The sequence below is a fragment of the Cupressus sempervirens genome, chromosome 1 (genome assembly GCF_028749045.1).
Source record: "Cupressus sempervirens isolate cs-2001-9-10 chromosome 1, ASM2874904v1, whole genome shotgun sequence".
NCBI lineage: Eukaryota > Viridiplantae > Streptophyta > Pinopsida > Cupressales > Cupressaceae > Cupressus > Cupressus sempervirens.
In genome coordinates this window covers 665,116,017-665,132,992 of record NC_143118.1, presented here as the reverse complement: position 1 = coordinate 665,132,992, position 16,976 = coordinate 665,116,017, and the positions used below count along the sequence as shown (strand labels likewise).

At 38.7% G+C, this 16,976-nt stretch overlaps 1 protein-coding gene across 8 annotated transcripts in view; it reads left to right on the top strand.

Annotated features, from left to right (window-relative positions):
- LOC149579640 (Metallopeptidase M24 family protein) overlaps window positions 1-16,976 on the top strand; it is a 290,429-nt gene that overhangs the window by 103,943 nt on the left and 169,510 nt on the right. For all 8 annotated transcript variants that reach the window (XR_016352550.1, XR_016352548.1, XR_016352549.1 and 5 more), the window contains one exon: window positions 5,804-6,010. Coding sequence is in view for 3 of the 8 variants with exons in the window: in XM_089786206.1 (XP_089642332.1) it covers window positions 5,804-6,010 (207 nt within the window). In the remaining 5 variants the exon portion in view is untranslated. The remainder of the gene's footprint in view (window positions 1-5,803; window positions 6,011-16,976) is intronic.

Sequence of the window (16,976 nt, the reverse complement as noted above, 5' to 3'; positions counted from 1 at the left end):
TCTGCCAAAGAAGTGAATCATCCAAAGTTTTGACACACAAAATATCATACACACCAACAGCCTGCTAGACTTACTTATGTATGCCATTGACGTCAAAACTACATATTTTGGTTATTTGAGGTTATCTATGTTTGCCTATCATTAAACAATGGAGGTACAAGAGATTTTGAATTAAATACAACTCACCGTATGCATCTCTGCAAACAATAAGATGTAATAAAATGCATTCCTATATGTAATTGGAATCGATTGTCTGGAACAAGTTGATCCAAATTGATCTTCACAATGCCTATATACAGACAAAAGCGAGAAGACTTTTTGAATTAAAAAGTTACAGGATGTCGGGCACACAAAGAAGCATACATGTCAATCATTTTTTTGATTTAAAAGTTCACAGGATGTCGGGCACACAAGGAAGCATGCAAGTCAATCATTAAATTGGGCATACAAGCAGCTGTAAAGATCCAAACTGGCTTCCAATTTGCACTAATTGTTTTTGCAATTTCCTCAAAGTTACTAATTATTGTATTTGTTTTTCCTTTGTAAATATAAACCAGCAACTTCAAGAAATTTAAAATGAAATATAGATAATCAGACTGTAACTGAATGATATACTTTGCACTTTATTTTGGACAAACATCAATCAGAAGAACAAATTTATTTTGTTGGCACTTGGAAAGCAAGTGTTTTTGGCTAGCTGACCCACCAACAATGCCTTATTTATTATCATGTTGGCTCCTCAATTATAAATGCAACCGCTGATGAAAGTTGCTATCCAACAATGAATTCCCCACCTTCCTTCAAACACAAATCGATGCCTGAAATGAAATTGCAGGCTGGCCACAATTACGGGTGCTCTGAGTGATTGCGTGACCTCCAAAAGAGCAGCCGCAGGTAACAATTCCATGTCCAGCAGCTGGAAAAATGGACACAGGTCTGGAATTAAGCCGTCTGCAGTCCCCAGTATGCAACACTGCCCTCCAGGGCACAATACTGATTTCACAAACGCTGCCATACTAAAATGCCGATCTCAGAAAACCAAATGTTCTCCACAATCAGAATTCGCAATAGCCAGTTAATTCGAATTATTACAATTGGAGACGTCCACAGATATCTCACCTTAGCCACAGTGATATAGTAGGAGAGTCAACCAATCTATTTGCAAATGCAATCCTTAAACCACCGTCAGAATTCAATCTTTCAGCCAGACAATAACTCCCAGCCACAGGAAACACAATTAGGGAGATATAATAAATTTTCAGAATATCGCAAATCACTATACCTTAGCAATGAATCGCCCGCTCAACTTCAAACCCTTATACCACAGGAAGGGCGAAGAAATCAGAACTCAGGGAAAAGCCACAAAGGCAACAAAAAAAAATTAATTCTCAAGTGTGCTTTTCGCAATGAAATGAACTCTCATTTATAATCTTTTGTTGGCCAAAGTTTCCTAAAAAACTCCACTTTAGAAATTGTGGAAGCTTCCCAAAAGAACTCAACACTCAAAACCTTCCAACATACTTTTTAAAAATATCTCTTAATGTCATTATTATAATAATATAAATATCATTATAATAATGCAACTTAATAATTATTGAATAAATAAGAGCTCATGCAATTATTAACCTTATTTCTAGCAAGTGACAACCACTGCCAAAACCACCCATTGCACTGCCAAAAATAACAACTGCCAAACATAGACTTACATAAAATTAGTAAGTCCACAATTGGGACCTCATGAGGGTCACTATGATGAGCTAACTCCATCAACTACGTAGACATGCCAAAAACGGGGACATTACAACAGCTAAGGAGGTCTTCGTGTTGGGCTTTGCATCCTTTGTTGGTTGGAATGACACATATGGTTCGATTTGGAGACACCGGTTAGAGATGGAAGCAAACTAAGAAGAAAGTCGCACATATATATGATTTGAAGTCTGTATCAGGCGGAGACCATTGATATTCACAGGTTAAGAGGTCAAGTATTGAAGACAAATGATGGAGAATATGGCAGATTTGGTAAGCGACAAATAAGCATTTTGACTTATCATCAACCCCATAGAAGAAATCATCACAGATTGGCACCTGTGTATAAAGACAAGATTATTAAAAAAATTGCTAAGATTGGTTAGTATAGTTTTGCTTGATATTTTATATGTTGTAAAAATTTCAGTTAGACATACGTTTGCAAAAACAAATCATTGTTTGAAATAAATATGATAGGTTAGTATAAACTGATTAACTCCCAAGAACTGTTGACAATCTGGGCTGTTTATAAATGTTTCATTCTATATCAATGACAGAGAGAGTTGTGTGTAAGACGCTAATAAGAAGCCTATTGTCTGGGTATAATAAAGTGAGTAATACATGGAATAGATATTGTAATGATTTTGCAGACTGAATATTGAGATGGTCTTATACAGAAACTGGGATGCAAAATGAACATAGGCTGGGGATAAGTTTGATGACAGGAAGATCTTTCATTGTGAAAGTTTACATTTATTTCCGTATAATATTGTGAAATATGTTACATGTCTTGGTTTTGGTATAAATAAAAGAGGGGTAAGAATTTATTCAACATAGTGATTTACAAAACAAGAATGGCCAACTGCCTAGCCAAGAAAAAAACACTATACAATCTTTTGTCCTTATCCACTAACTGATCCAACATGTGAGATAATTTTGAAGATAATTGTTCCCCATCCATCATATACCAACTCTGCATTTACTTACGAGTCCATTTGGCAAGATAGCCTGCTTCTGCATTCGACTAACTACAAATTTGTATAAAAATAAGATATTCGAAAGAGTCACACAACCTAAGAATCTGTATAATAATCAAAGCTAAGTGAGAACTGACATCATCTAGCCATTGTTCATTCAAGAAAGTCACTACAATCTGGAATCAAATTGAAAAATAATCCTTTTCTGGCCATAGCTTCACTTGAGAACCTACAAAATGATGAAATCTTCTATGTAATTATTTGCATGAAGACCCTTATAAATTGAAAATTTCAAGAGTTATCATGCCGAACTCTGCCAATAGCAACATGACTAGGATTCCCGTGAGAAGAATCATTAGTGTTAATTTTCAAAACTTCTTGGGGAGGAGGGATCCAATAACCCTTATAATTTATCTTCCGTAGAAGATGTTTGCATCTATTCCTAATGACCTACTTACCACTCGTCGCTTCAATAGACAAATCATCTCCTTGAAGAGGAAGATTGAACCCATTGCTGTTATCAACATCTAGGGTATCTGCATTTCCAACAAAGTCACACTTCACCAAGATAGTCTCATGACGAGAATGAATAATTTTCCTCCACATGTTTTCAGCAACCATTCTAGCATCACGAAAAATCATGTGATTCCTCTTCAACCAACTATGTCAGATAATGAAAGTGGGTCCAAGAACCCAGACATCCTGAAGAAAATAAGTCTTAATTGGAGGCTTATCCCAATGGGCCCAAAAATTAGCCAAATAGGAGACATCCCAGCAGGCTTGATTCCAAATTCCTCACTAGAAGTGTCAAATCTCCTTGGAGAGAGTACTGAAAGAAAGGATGAGAAACACACTCCTCACTATTACGACAAAATAATACACAGAGGGATCAAGGAAGCTCCACTTTACAAATAATCTCAAGTCACTATTACGACAAACAAATACACATAGGGATCAAGGAAGCCCTACTTGTACAAATTATCTCGCGTAAGACATCAATTTTGAACCACTAGCCATACGTAAAAGGTGCATTTGAGCCAAGAATCTGTTTTCCTCACTTGTTTCTATCTAGGCACTGCTATGCACTGCTATACGTCCAAACAATTGTCTATCAAGTTCGAAGTAAAATACTCTTTTTTACTGACAAAACTTTGAACAATACGAAGTAAAATTTAGGGTGCAAAGATCTATTTTTACTTAGTAGAATTTTTTCTAATTTTACGAATGTCCACTTATTTTGGTCTGAGTTGCTACTAGTCCTATAATGAAGTCTTTGATATGTTTGGGTAAAATCTAATCAAGGTTCTTAACTTCTACTTCTTCCTTATAAGTATGCACTACCCATTTATTGGGCCATCACCATCACAATCTTCTATGCAATCTTTTGTGGCTGTACATTTTGTCAAATCTTGGGCACATCAATGACTACTTAGTATGCATAAAGGGACAAAGATAATGCATCTTAGCTATTATAACACATATTGGATATGTTTAACAAATATCAATGAAATATAGGTACACATCATCCCTTTGTGCACAACCATTTTTGTCAGGACATGTGTGGGATATTGGGGAGGATGAGGAGTACTCGAGACATCTAAGGGACTGTTAAAAGTCTCGAGTTTTGTTTGTCCTAGGGACTCCTAGGCATCTTAAAAGACCCTCAATTAGAAACTCCAATTGAAAACAAAAAAGGTGATAAGATTGTGAAAATATAATTCATAAATTCATTATAAAGGCTTGTGAGATTTTTTAGGCCTTATTGGGATTGTTAGCAAGGGCTCTACCCTTAGATCTTTGCAAGGGGCACTAGCCCTCGAACCCCAGTTTCTACGTACCATTGTTATTTTTAATGCAATCATTGCCACATTTTTATGTTAATTGGTTTTAACTTTGTCTAGTATGCCACAGTTTCATTTGCAATTCTTATATTCTTGATTTTTACTAAATATTCTACAACTTTGCTCACCATTGTTAATTGTTCAAATTTTAATGCAATCATTGTCATATTTTTAATGTTTATTAGTTTAAACATTATACAGTATGCCAAAGTTTCATTTGCAATTCTTATACTTATTCATTCACATTTTATTTAATGGCTAGTTTTACAAGTACTATATATATTTGCAGCTTGCGCGCCTCCCTCATCATCCTTTCTTTGCCATCGTCCTACCATCCCCAAACTTAGGCCCTTTGTCCCTTGCCTCTGGTTCCCTCTCTCTCTCTCTCTCTCTCTCTCTCTCTCTCTCTCTCTCCCCTTTCTCCACCCCTTGTCAATTAGGAAACTCTGGAACTATGATCTGCATAAATGTTTATAGAGAACGAAACATGATAGTTTTAAATCAATTTAAGAAACCATTTTTCAGAATATTTTTGTTCTAATTACAATTCATTAATAGTCTTAATCAAGTAAGATTTAAGAAGAGCAAAATTTCGTGATTTTTCCAGTTTTACATGAGGTTTGGAATTCCCCGATGAATATTCTATGCTTGTTTCAACATGCTCATTTGTTGTATCTTTATCGAGTAACCAACTTAGAGTCTCTTCTATGTTGATTTCTTATGGGCATTTCTTAAGCTGCAAAAACAAAATGAATGGCAATAAGTCACGAATCTGACCCAAGTGCCTTATTCTATATGAAAATTTATGGTTTTAACTTGATGTAATGCCTTTTTCATCTAATTCCTTGTATTGCTTGGCATTTGCATGCCTAATGAAATATGTTTTTACAACTATTATCCAGTTTGAGCGCTTTCTTTGTTTAGGTGTTTTTAATTAGCCTGTCTCTGAAAGTGTTTGTTCTATGAATATCATTTACATCTTAATGCAAATATATCAACCTTGGAAGCACTGCCTTAGGCTTAGATTATTGTGTGGAAACAATGAAGTGACTTGAATAGGCAGTTGCACTCATTTTTGGTTAATTTACCTTGTGTTGGCATATCTGTTCTATCCTTGTATACTTTAATGTGACAGGTCTCAACTGTGGATGAAGATGAATAATGTGTATTTCTTGCCCTTAGTGTTTTGTCTTAGTGCTAATTATTCTTTATATAATGTTTGATTCAATGGACATGCAGCTTCTTCCAGACATGATTAGGAAGGCACACAGATTGTACCATAACCATAGTATGGCTAGTTCAAGATATGTAGATTTACCAGCATTCAAAAATGCATTGAATGAGTCAAAAGTTCATGATCTTTGTCGGTATACTCATGAGGCTCGCTGGATTAAATCACAATCTGAAATTAATATGATGAGATTATCAGCAGCTGTAACATCTCAGGTACTATATTGGTGATATTTATCTGGTATTTAATGGCCAATGAAAGGATGAAATGCTCTTAAATGCAAAGGTTATACCAGATTAATTTACAAGATTCCTCTTTCCATTTTTTTTTTGTCTTTTTACCAAGTTCATTATGAGTCTGTTGTTTTCCTACCTTCTCCTATAACTTTGGAGGAATGCTATGGTGCGGTTGGTACAGATAAACAAATGTACATTTGTATTTGTGTTTCCATGTTTATATAGAATTTTTCTTAATGTTAAAATCATAATATGCTATGCTACCTTGTTATATTCTTCCATTCACATTGCATCATATGTCAAAGAGGAAGCTGCAAGCATGTAACTCGTAATGTAAAATATAAAATGAAACGTACATATGCTTGCCTGTTGTCCATGAGTGAGGTGATTGGCACTTTCTTGTGTGTACTCCTCTAAGATGCAATGCGCCTGTGGTTTAGCAAACGTAAATCCAGATAATTGACCTTCATAACTTTGACGTGCATTAATGGACTTGGCATTTATCATCATCTTGGTTAATAGAACATCTGAAATTTCTTCACCTAGACATTTAAACAAACGCTAGCCTCATACCTCGATAATGTTTCTTTCTGCAAATTACTACATAGCCCAAAATTTTATAAGTTTATCATAATCAGGAGGGGCTTTGTGAACAATCTGCAAATTGATATATTTGTTTTTGTAGTGCAACGTCATATTCTATTTTCTTGGAATAGGTAGTTCTAGTAGTTGTGCATCCTGATATGTCTGTTTATTGAATGAAAGATTGGATTCACTATCATGCCAATATCCAGTCAAACTCAGAATACTAGCATATGGAACTTGTAGAAATCACATATATGACTATATAGAAATGGTAATTATTCATTCAACAAATAACGTATTATGCTTTGGTAAAGGGAGCTTTAATAATCATGAGAACTCCTTTACACTCTCCAACCCCTGTGAGATGGCTGTATTTGTTGAGGGGTGCGTTGGTTAGATCACAACCATCTGCTGCTGATCCATTCTGACACTACTTGACTGATTATATAACAACTTAAAAAAATATTTGACTCAAATTACATACTGTAGTTATAATCCATTCCATTAATTAACTTTGTTGTTTTCATGTATTATCCCCAATAGGTGGTGTACCAATGGTCACAAAACATAAATATTTTAATGAGGGTGTAAGGGGTGAGGAAGGCATCCCTATTAGAAGAGGGGCTAATGTATAAAAGGTGGTCTTGTGTTTATGATTGTAGTGCTCCAGCCAAGATGGACCCTGTATCGGCAGCTGTTCCTGCCTTGAGCTGCTTCACCTCTGGCCTTAGTGTACACACTTGCTCTGTCGTTTTGTGCAATTGCATCTCTGTCATTATTTTCTTTTCATGGGTGTCTTTTGACCATTTGTGTGGTCTCATTAGTATTTCCTTGAAGCTTCACATGGTAGATGGCAAGTTGGTCACATGGAGCAGTCATTTCATTTGATTAAGCTTGAAAAGCTGCCATTTTCTTCTTCAATTTCACCATCCGACATTCTGCTTAGTAAATTGAGCTTGCTGCTGGCTTTGCTCCTAACACTCTAATTTTTCTCTTCAACTTTGCCATGAATCTCATCTCCTTCTCCCACAGTTTACCTTTTTCTTCAGCTAGCTATTCAGGGTCATTGTCTGATTTCCTCATGCCTTGTTTGTGAGAGAGTCCAATTTACTGATCAATTAGCATGACTATCATGCAAGTCCATAAGTGTAATGTCCCCATTTTAGCAGTTGACCAAGTGTGTGTGCGTTAGCCTTGTTCTACATGGTCCCGAGGGCTAACGAAGGGTTTAATGGGATCTTGGAGTGTTTTGGCCTAGTCATTTCCAGTTTGGGCCAAAACGAAGTTGATTTACTCAGTTTCAGGCATACTTACTATTTTTAGTAAGTCGGCAGGACACAGTGCAGGTCAATTTTGGTGATTGGATTCGATACTCCTCGGTGAGAGCTTTCCGATGAGCTATCACTCGCATTATTCGGAGTTCGATTGCTAATACATTTTAATGCCTGAAGTTTTATTAAAGTAACGTCTAATTTAATTGTAAAATATTAAAGTGTTACTTTAATATTTATTTTATGGTGATGTGTACCCAAGGGAGACATAAGGGGTATTTTAATATATGTTTTATATTACACATCTTTTATCCCACATTGCCCATATGAGTTGAGCGGACCCGTGGGAATAGAATAAAAGGAAGCATCTGTGGCTTCATTAGGCAGGTTGAATATGAGAAGAAATTGGTATGTGAGTTGCAGCTCAGTTCTTGGCATTTGAGGACGTCTATCCTCTCTTGTAACATTCTAGACGTCATTCCCTTGGGGTTTGGCCTTTGGAATTCTTTGTTTTTGGCTTCATTATCAGGCAGTTTAGTTGCATTTCCGGCTACAGGCAGATTTGGTATTTTGCTCATATCTTCTTCACTACTTGTCCGACGCTTATGCCGCTTTGAGGGAATGGTATTACGAAGGTAGTGGACTGATTGAAGGACAAAGTATTGTAGCAGCAAGTTCGTAAGCATGGGCTGGAGTATTATGACAATATTGCTGAAGTAATTAGTGAGTTGATAAATCTGCCATGTATTTGGTTTTATGAATTCTGAAAATAACATTTTATTAGCAGCAGTTCATTTCCACTTTGCATATTATTGTAGTTCCTTTCTTGTTTATGTTGTATGATACCAATTCCATGCATGAAACACAACAAACAAATAAACGTTTGATTTCCGGAGTTATAAGGGGTTTTAAAAAGTTGAATGCAAACTGTTTGACATAATTCCTTTCAGCAATTTGGTTTAGTTTTTTGGGACATCCAGGGGTGCCCATTACAGTGGTATCAGAGCTATAAGTCCTGCCATCCTGTGGAGGTCTTATAGGGAATTTGGAACAGCCGGATAGAGGGAAAAAGTAAGTAAAAAACACAGGCTAAGCATTTATGTTTGAGCATGCGACAGGGGTCTTATAATTTCCGCGATACCAGAGCAAGACAAAATAGGATTCCAGACTTGCAAAGCAAACAGTCTAGTACATCCGTGCAGGGGGACATTGAATTCAACCATACAGACACAGAGGAGATATTCTGTGATCAGGACAATAATATGGGTGATCGAGATGACAAGAATACAGGATTAGGCGGAGGCAGAAATGCGGGTCCAGATCAGGAGGAGTTACTGTTCCGACAGTTACTGGATACATTAGAGCAGGGGCAGCGTATGCAGCAGGAGCAGAATAGGCGAATGGACATGATGTTGCAGCTCATGGCTAGACAGATGGGTGTCAATATTAATCCAGGTGATGCCAACAACAGAAACAATAACAACGAGGGAAACAATAACAACGGGGGAAACAATAACCATGAAGGCCAAGGCAACAACAATGGTCCTGAGAATAACATTAATGGTAATAATGGACACGGCAATAATGGGAATGAGGCTGATAACTTTAGACACGTTGCACGCCCAGCACGGATTGCGAGCTCGAGACCTCTTCTACCCACTTTTCCACCCAGAGATCCGGTTCATCCAGTAAACGAACCGCAGATTACCGAGTTACAGGATCAGTTCAGGAGGGACTGGGAGGCTAGTGGACCAGAGTTTCAGGTGGATATTTCTCTTAGAGATTATATGGACTTGAGGATGAGACACATGCCTAAAGCAAGAGGGAGGAATCAAAACTTTGAGCTGAGGAAGAAAGTTGGAAAACTTTCTTTACCTTATTATGATGCTTCAGGGAAGATGACTGCACGAGCTTGGGTGCAGAAGGTAGATACATACTTGCAGCTAAATCCTATGCCTGAGGAGGAGGCTATCAAGTATGCGGCTATGCACTTGGATGGCATTGCACATGAATGGTGGCATCATGGCATGGTGACTTTGGGGCATAATCAGATTACATCCTATGAGGAATTCACTGAAACATTGATTGGGAGATTTGACACTAAGGATCTCGAGTTACATTTCAAGGAGCTAGCACAGTTAAAACAGTCAGGTTCTGTGGATGCTTACATTGCTGAGTTTCAGCGCTTGTCTGTACTTGTTACTGATATCTCTCCTAGGAGATTGGTGGTGTTATTTTGTGATGGTCTTGCTGATCCATTACGAGGTTGGGTGAAGGGACATGATCCACTCACGTTAGCTGAAGCAACTAAAAAGGCACGAGATTTAGCCCCTTCGGTATACAAAGGAAAAAACCATTCAACAGATTCTTCCTACCGCAAGGACAAAGACAAAAAATCATTTCAGAAAGAGTATAGCAAACCCAAAGAAGGATCAAAAGGACTAGACAATGAAACCTTGAATGAACTTCGAAAGAAGAAGCTGTGCTTCCATTGTAGAGAGCCTTGGGACTTATCTCATAAATGTTCTCTCAAGGCTAAGGCAAATCAAATGGAGTATTTTTCAGCAAAAGAGTCAGAGTCAGAAGGGGAGGATCAGCACTCCGATTCAGATGAGGGTAACACTATAGAGGAGAGCAACATTCCTAAGGATGATAGATCGTTGGCACGCTTGACAGGGGCCCAAAAGGCAATCACATTTAAGGTCAGGGGTACTATCCAGGGGCAGAAAGTGATATCTCTTATTGACACTGGGGCTACACATAACTTCATAGATGCACAGTTGGTAGCCAGGAGAGGGTTACAGACAGAGGAGCATGATGGGTTTAGAGTCATGGTAGCTAACGGTGATAAGTTATTATGCACTCAGAAGATATCTAATCTTCGCATCAGGTTTGGAGATGGCTACGAGTTGGAGGATGAGTTCTATGTTGTGGACATGGGAGATTATGATGTCATCCTCGGCATGACATGGATGGCTTCACTAGTTGAGTTCACACTCAATCTAGCGAAATTGGAGATGAGATTCCAGCATGAGGGGAGAACTGTGGTACTTAGAGGGCTTTCAGATGGAGGTTGCAGAATAGTGTCCTTGAGGAGAATGCAGAGACTTTTTCGTCATGATGACATAGAGTGGGCGGCAGAGTGCCACATTATGCCAACTTCACCAGAGCCACAAGAAAAGAGTCATCCACTAGATGTCCAGAAGATACTCGATAGACACGCTAAAGTATTTAGCGATATTCCTCATGGGGTTCCTCCTGACAGAGGGATGGAACATGTTATTGAGCTCGAGGAAGGAGCCAAACCAGTTATGATTACTCCCTATCGTCATCCTAAGAAACACAAGGATGAGATAGAGAAGGCGATTAAGGATTTGTTGGATATGGGGCATATCAGGCCCAGTAAGAGCCCTTTTGCTTCAGCAGTAGTATTGGTAAAGAAGAAGGATGGGACGATGCGCATGTGCATCGATTACAGGGCACTGAATAAGAAAACAATTAAAAACAAGTATCCCATTCCTAGGATTGATGAGCTGATTGATGAGTTGCATGGGGCATGCTTCTTCACCAAAATTGATTTGCGATCCGGATACCATCAGATCAGGATGAGAGCAAAGGACATTGAGAAAACAGCCTTCCGATGTCACTATGGCCACTTTGAGTTCATGGTTATGCCATTTGGTCTAACCAATGCACCTGCTACATTTCAAAGTTGTATGAACCAGGTATTCAGGAAGCAGCTGAGGAGATTTGTCTTGATCTTCTTTGATGACATCTTGGTCTTCAGTAAGACCTGGGAGGAGCACTTACATCATCTAGAGGAGGTGTTATCTATTCTGGAGAGAGAGTCATTATATGCCAAGGAATCTAAATGTGAGTTTGGCATGACTGAGCTCCTTTACCTGGGGCATATCATTAGTGCAGATGGCGTTCGGGTTGATCCCGAAAAGATTAGAGCTATTGTAGAATGGCCTACTCCCACAAACCTTACACAGCTTAAGGGATTCTTTGGTTTATGTGGTTTTTATAGGAGGTTTGTTAAGGGATTCTCACAGATTGCTACACCCTTGACAGATCTTACCAGGAAAGGAGCCTTCGTGTGGACAGGGGCAGCACAGAGGTGTTTTGAGCATTTCAAGCAGGTAATGTCTTCATGTCCAGTTCTAGCTCTACCGGATTTCACGAAGCCTTTTGAGCTTCATTGTGATGCGTCTGGTGATGGGATTGGAGCAGTATTGATGCAGGAGAAGCATCCCATTGCATTCGAGAGTAGGAAGCTCACAGGAGTTGAGAAAAGTTATTCTGTCTATGACCAGGAGATGTTGGCCATAATGCATGCATTGGCCAAATTTCGATCATATTTGGTAGGTGGACGTTTTGTGATCAAGACTGATCACAACAGTATTAAATACTTCATGAGCCAGCATGATCTTAATGACCGGCAACAAAAATGGGTGACTAAATTGCAGGCTTATGACTTTGACATAGAGTTTGTCAAAGGTAAGAAAAATGTGGTGGCTGATGCCTTATCTCGGAGACCTCACTTATGTGCTCTGGCAGAGATTTCAGGAGATTGGAGAGATCGGATTATAGCAGAGTATGTCAGAGATGCTTGGGCTTCTGGATTGATTTCAGGTACTATACAGGATGATCGCTATGAGGTGATAGATGGATTGATCAGAGTTCAGGACAGGGTTTATTTGATTCCATCATCACATTTGAGAGAGGCGATACTGAAGGCATTTCATGATGCACCCACAGCTGGACATCCGGGGGTCTTCAAGACCTACAGGCAGATCCGAGAGCGGTTTTCATGGAAAGGGCTCAAGGATGATGTTCAGAGGTATGTCAGGGAGTGTGTGGTTTGTCAACAGAATAAGGGAGAACACACATTTCCTGCAGGTTTATTACAGCCCTTGCCCATTCCTGATAGGAAATGGGAAAGTATTTCGATGGACTTCATCACTGGTTTACCACGAGTACAGGGAAGGGATTGCATCTATGTGGTGGTGGACCGCTTGACGAAGTTTGCTCACTTCATTGCTATTCCGTCCACTTACACAGCAGCACAGGTGGCAGAGCTTTTCTTTAAAGAGATATTCAGGTTACATGGGTTGCCCAGATTCATTGTCAGCGACCGGGATAGTAAGTTTATGAGTGTTTTTTGGCAAGAGTTGTTTAGGTTGTGTGGTACAGATCTTACACCTAGCACTAGTTATCATCCGCAAACAGATGGGCAAACAGAGATTGTGAATAAATGGGCGGAAGGATATTTGAGGAACTATGTAACTACACAACAAAAGGCTTGGATCAGATGGTTGCATATGGGAGAGTATTGTTATAACACCACTTATCATATGTCCATCAAGATGACTCCTTTCATGGCACTCTATGGTTATGAAGCACCTAGCTTCATGGATTTAGTTTTGGGGGACAGTAGAGTGCCCAAAGCCAAAAACTTATTGCAAGATAGTCAGGACATCCTGAAAGTGCTCAAAGAGAATATACAACAGGCCCAGAATCAACAGAAATTGTATGCTGATCAGCACCGAATAGAGCGCAGCTTCGAGGTAGGGGATATGGTTTACTTGAGGCTACAACCATATAGACAGTCATCGCTCAAGAAGAGCGGAGCTGAAAAGTTGAAACCTAGATTTTATGGTCCATACAGGGTGATTCGCAAAGTGGGCAAAGTCGCCTATGAGCTTGAGCTTCCAGAAGGCAATCGAGTGCACAATGTGTTTCATGTGTCTAGGCTTAAGAAAGCCATTGGTCAGAGTGTAGTGCCTTCTGCAGATTTACCCCCTTTGGATGAGGAGGGGAAGCTTGTGTTAGTACCTGAGGCTATTCTGGATACCAGAGAGAGGAAGCTTAGAAGCAGGATAGTGAAGGAGTATTTGGTCAGATGGAAAGACCTGCCGGAGGAAGATTCTACATGGGAGAGTGAGCAGGTTATTCAGCAGGCTGGACTGAGATTGCTTGAGGACAAGCAATTTCAAGGGGGGCGGACTGTAATGTCCCCATTTTAGCAGTTGACCAAGTGTGTGTGCGTTAGCCTTGTTCTACATGGTCCCGAGGGCTAACGAAGGGTTTAATGGGATCTTGGAGTGTTTTGGCCTAGTCATTTCCAGTTTGGGCCAAAACGAAGTTGATTTACTCAGTTTCAGGCATACTTACTATTTTTAGTAAGTCGGCAGGACACAGTGCAGGTCAATTTTGGTGATTGGATTCGATACTCCTCGGTGAGAGCTTTCCGATGAGCTATCACTCGCATTATTCGGAGTTCGATTGCTAATACATTTTAATGCCTGAAGTTTTATTAAAGTAACGTCTAATTTAATTGTAAAATATTAAAGTGTTACTTTAATATTTATTTTATGGTGATGTGTACCCAAGGGAGACATAAGGGGTATTTTAATATATGTTTTATATTACACATCTTTTATCCCACATTGCCCATATGAGTTGAGCGGACCCGTGGGAATAGAATAAAAGGAAGCATCTGTGGCTTCATTAGGCAGGTTGAATATGAGAAGAAATTGGTATGTGAGTTGCAGCTCAGTTCTTGGCATTTGAGGACGTCTATCCTCTCTTGTAACATTCTAGACGTCATTCCCTTGGGGTTTGGCCTTTGGAATTCTTTGTTTTTGGCTTCATTATCAGGCAGTTTAGTTGCATTTTCGGCTACAGGCAGATTTGGTATTTTGCTCATATCTTCTTCACTACTTGTCCGACGCTTATGCCGCTTTGAGGGAATGGTATTACGAAGGTAGTGGACTGATTGAAGGACAAAGTATTGTAGCAGCAAGTTCGTAAGCATGGGCTGGAGTATTATGACAATATTGCTGAAGTAATTAGTGAGTTGATAAATCTGCCATGTATTTGGTTTTATGAATTCTGAAAATAACATTTTATTAGCAGCAGTTCATTTCCACTTTGCATATTATTGTAGTTCCTTTCTTGTTTATGTTGTATGATACCAATTCCATGCATGAAACACAACAAACAAATAAACGTTTGATTTCCGGAGTTATAAGGGGTTTTAAGAAGTTGAATGCAAACTGTTTGACATAATTCCTTTCAGCAATTTGGTTTAGTTTTTTGGGACATCCAGGGGTGCCCATTACAATAAGTGTCTTGTATATGGCCAGATGTATTGTTGGATAAGTCATTTGGGAAGCCATTGCTTGGACATTTTCTCTCTAGCATGTGCAGAATATCAAGTACTATACACAAGCAAATTCCATATCACAATCCTTGTATACAAATTTGCGAATGCTGTATACCTCCTTAAATAAATTTGGTAATTTTTCTCCCCAAATCTCATAATCAAGATTCTCTGCCCAGGATGCAATTTCCACCTTTACCTGAAACACAAGAGTTCTATTTGATGTCATACCCGGTCTGTAGCTCGGCTCATTGAGGATATTTCCCAGCTTGAACAAAGAGGGTGAATATGTGACCACTAACTTTGTATTCAAATGACCATAGTTTTCCTCTTATCATGTCATGCTTGTGCTTTTGGAGAAATTCATATTAGGCATCATTGTTTTGGTTTGCACGGTAGAAGGTTTCCTAACCTTTTGTGGCTTCGAAGGATTAAATCTAAGTATATAATAATATTAGTGGGAGTGTATTCCTACATTTCAAGGTTGAGCGACATCATGGGATGAGCCTATGAAATAAAAGTATTCTTCTCTACAAACTTGCAGTTCCTGAGCGTTATTGGTTTCTAAATTTTGATTGAACTGTTTTTTACTATATGCTTTAACCATGCGGAAGAAGTATAAGACTCAATGAATGTCCCGAGTTATTATAAGATGGAAGATAGAGTTTGTAATCTTTATTTCTTTTTCTATAGACTACACGAATCGGGTATAGCGCCCCCTATAAACTGTGGTGGGCTAGGTAATTTTTTTAATATGATCAGTAATGTTGCGCAACACGTCCTCCAATACCATGTGGACTGGGTGGAGACTAGACCTTGTGACCTCATGCTTTAGCACACAAAGCTCTCACCAATCAAGCTAGGCCCCCTATCCATATAGAGCATTTAATCTTAAGGGAAGAGTTGACATTAAATTTCCTTATCTAGGTATACCATGATGTTAAAATTGAGCTTATCTCTTTGGTAGTTGGAGTTTTTTTTTATGCGTTGAAGTTGAGAGTCATGGTATGTAATGTTTCAAATTTTTATGAAGTGTTCTAATTAAGTGGTCTTAAAATTTATATAATATCATAAGTATTTATTTAATTGATTAATTTAATTATCAAATAAAGAGACCAAAATAATAAAATAATGTCGGTTTATGACCTATTGTAACTTTGTAGACACTTCTTAGAGGCCTTTATAAGGAGATGGCTTAGTATTGTAAACCATCTTGGAATGTATTTAAAGTTGAACTCTTTCTTGTATTGCTCGAAGTTGGAGGTTGGAGTAGGCTTGGTTGTTTGCAGTTTCAAAGGTGGAAGACCCTCCCTAGTTTGTATTTGCAGTTTTGGTGTAGTTGTTACTCACCTTAGTCTATTGTTGGAAATATCATTTTGATATTCCACATTGTACTCAAAATTTGTGAAATCTTCTTGTAAAGACAAATTTGTGCATATAGATATAATCTTAGAATACAACCCTCAAATTAACTCATTGTTCTGTTGGGACTGCATATATTCAACTAAGTTTGAATTTCTTTTTGGTGTTTTATTTGTAATTCCACTACTCCAGTTTTGCGAGGTTTGAAGGGTGTAGAGTGTCTGTTGAGTGCTGAAGGGAGCCAAAAGTTGAGTGTAGGAGGGTGTTGAGTGTTGAAGATTGAATGTCAAAGGCTATTTAGTGTTGAAGGGTATTGAAGCCAAAAGTTGTAGGGTGTTGAAGGTTAAGTGCGCCGTATGGTTGTGTAGTGTGCAACGTCTAGTGTGTAAAGTATGGTCGTGTGGTGTGCAGGGTGGAGCATGCAGAGTGTGAAGTGTGGGCATGCGACATGCAATACACGACTTCCAAAGTACAATTGTGTACGAGTGGGGTGTGTAGAGTTCAGTCGTGCAATAGGTGGCATACTGCCCTGCGGTGTGTAGCATGGATTGCATAGAGC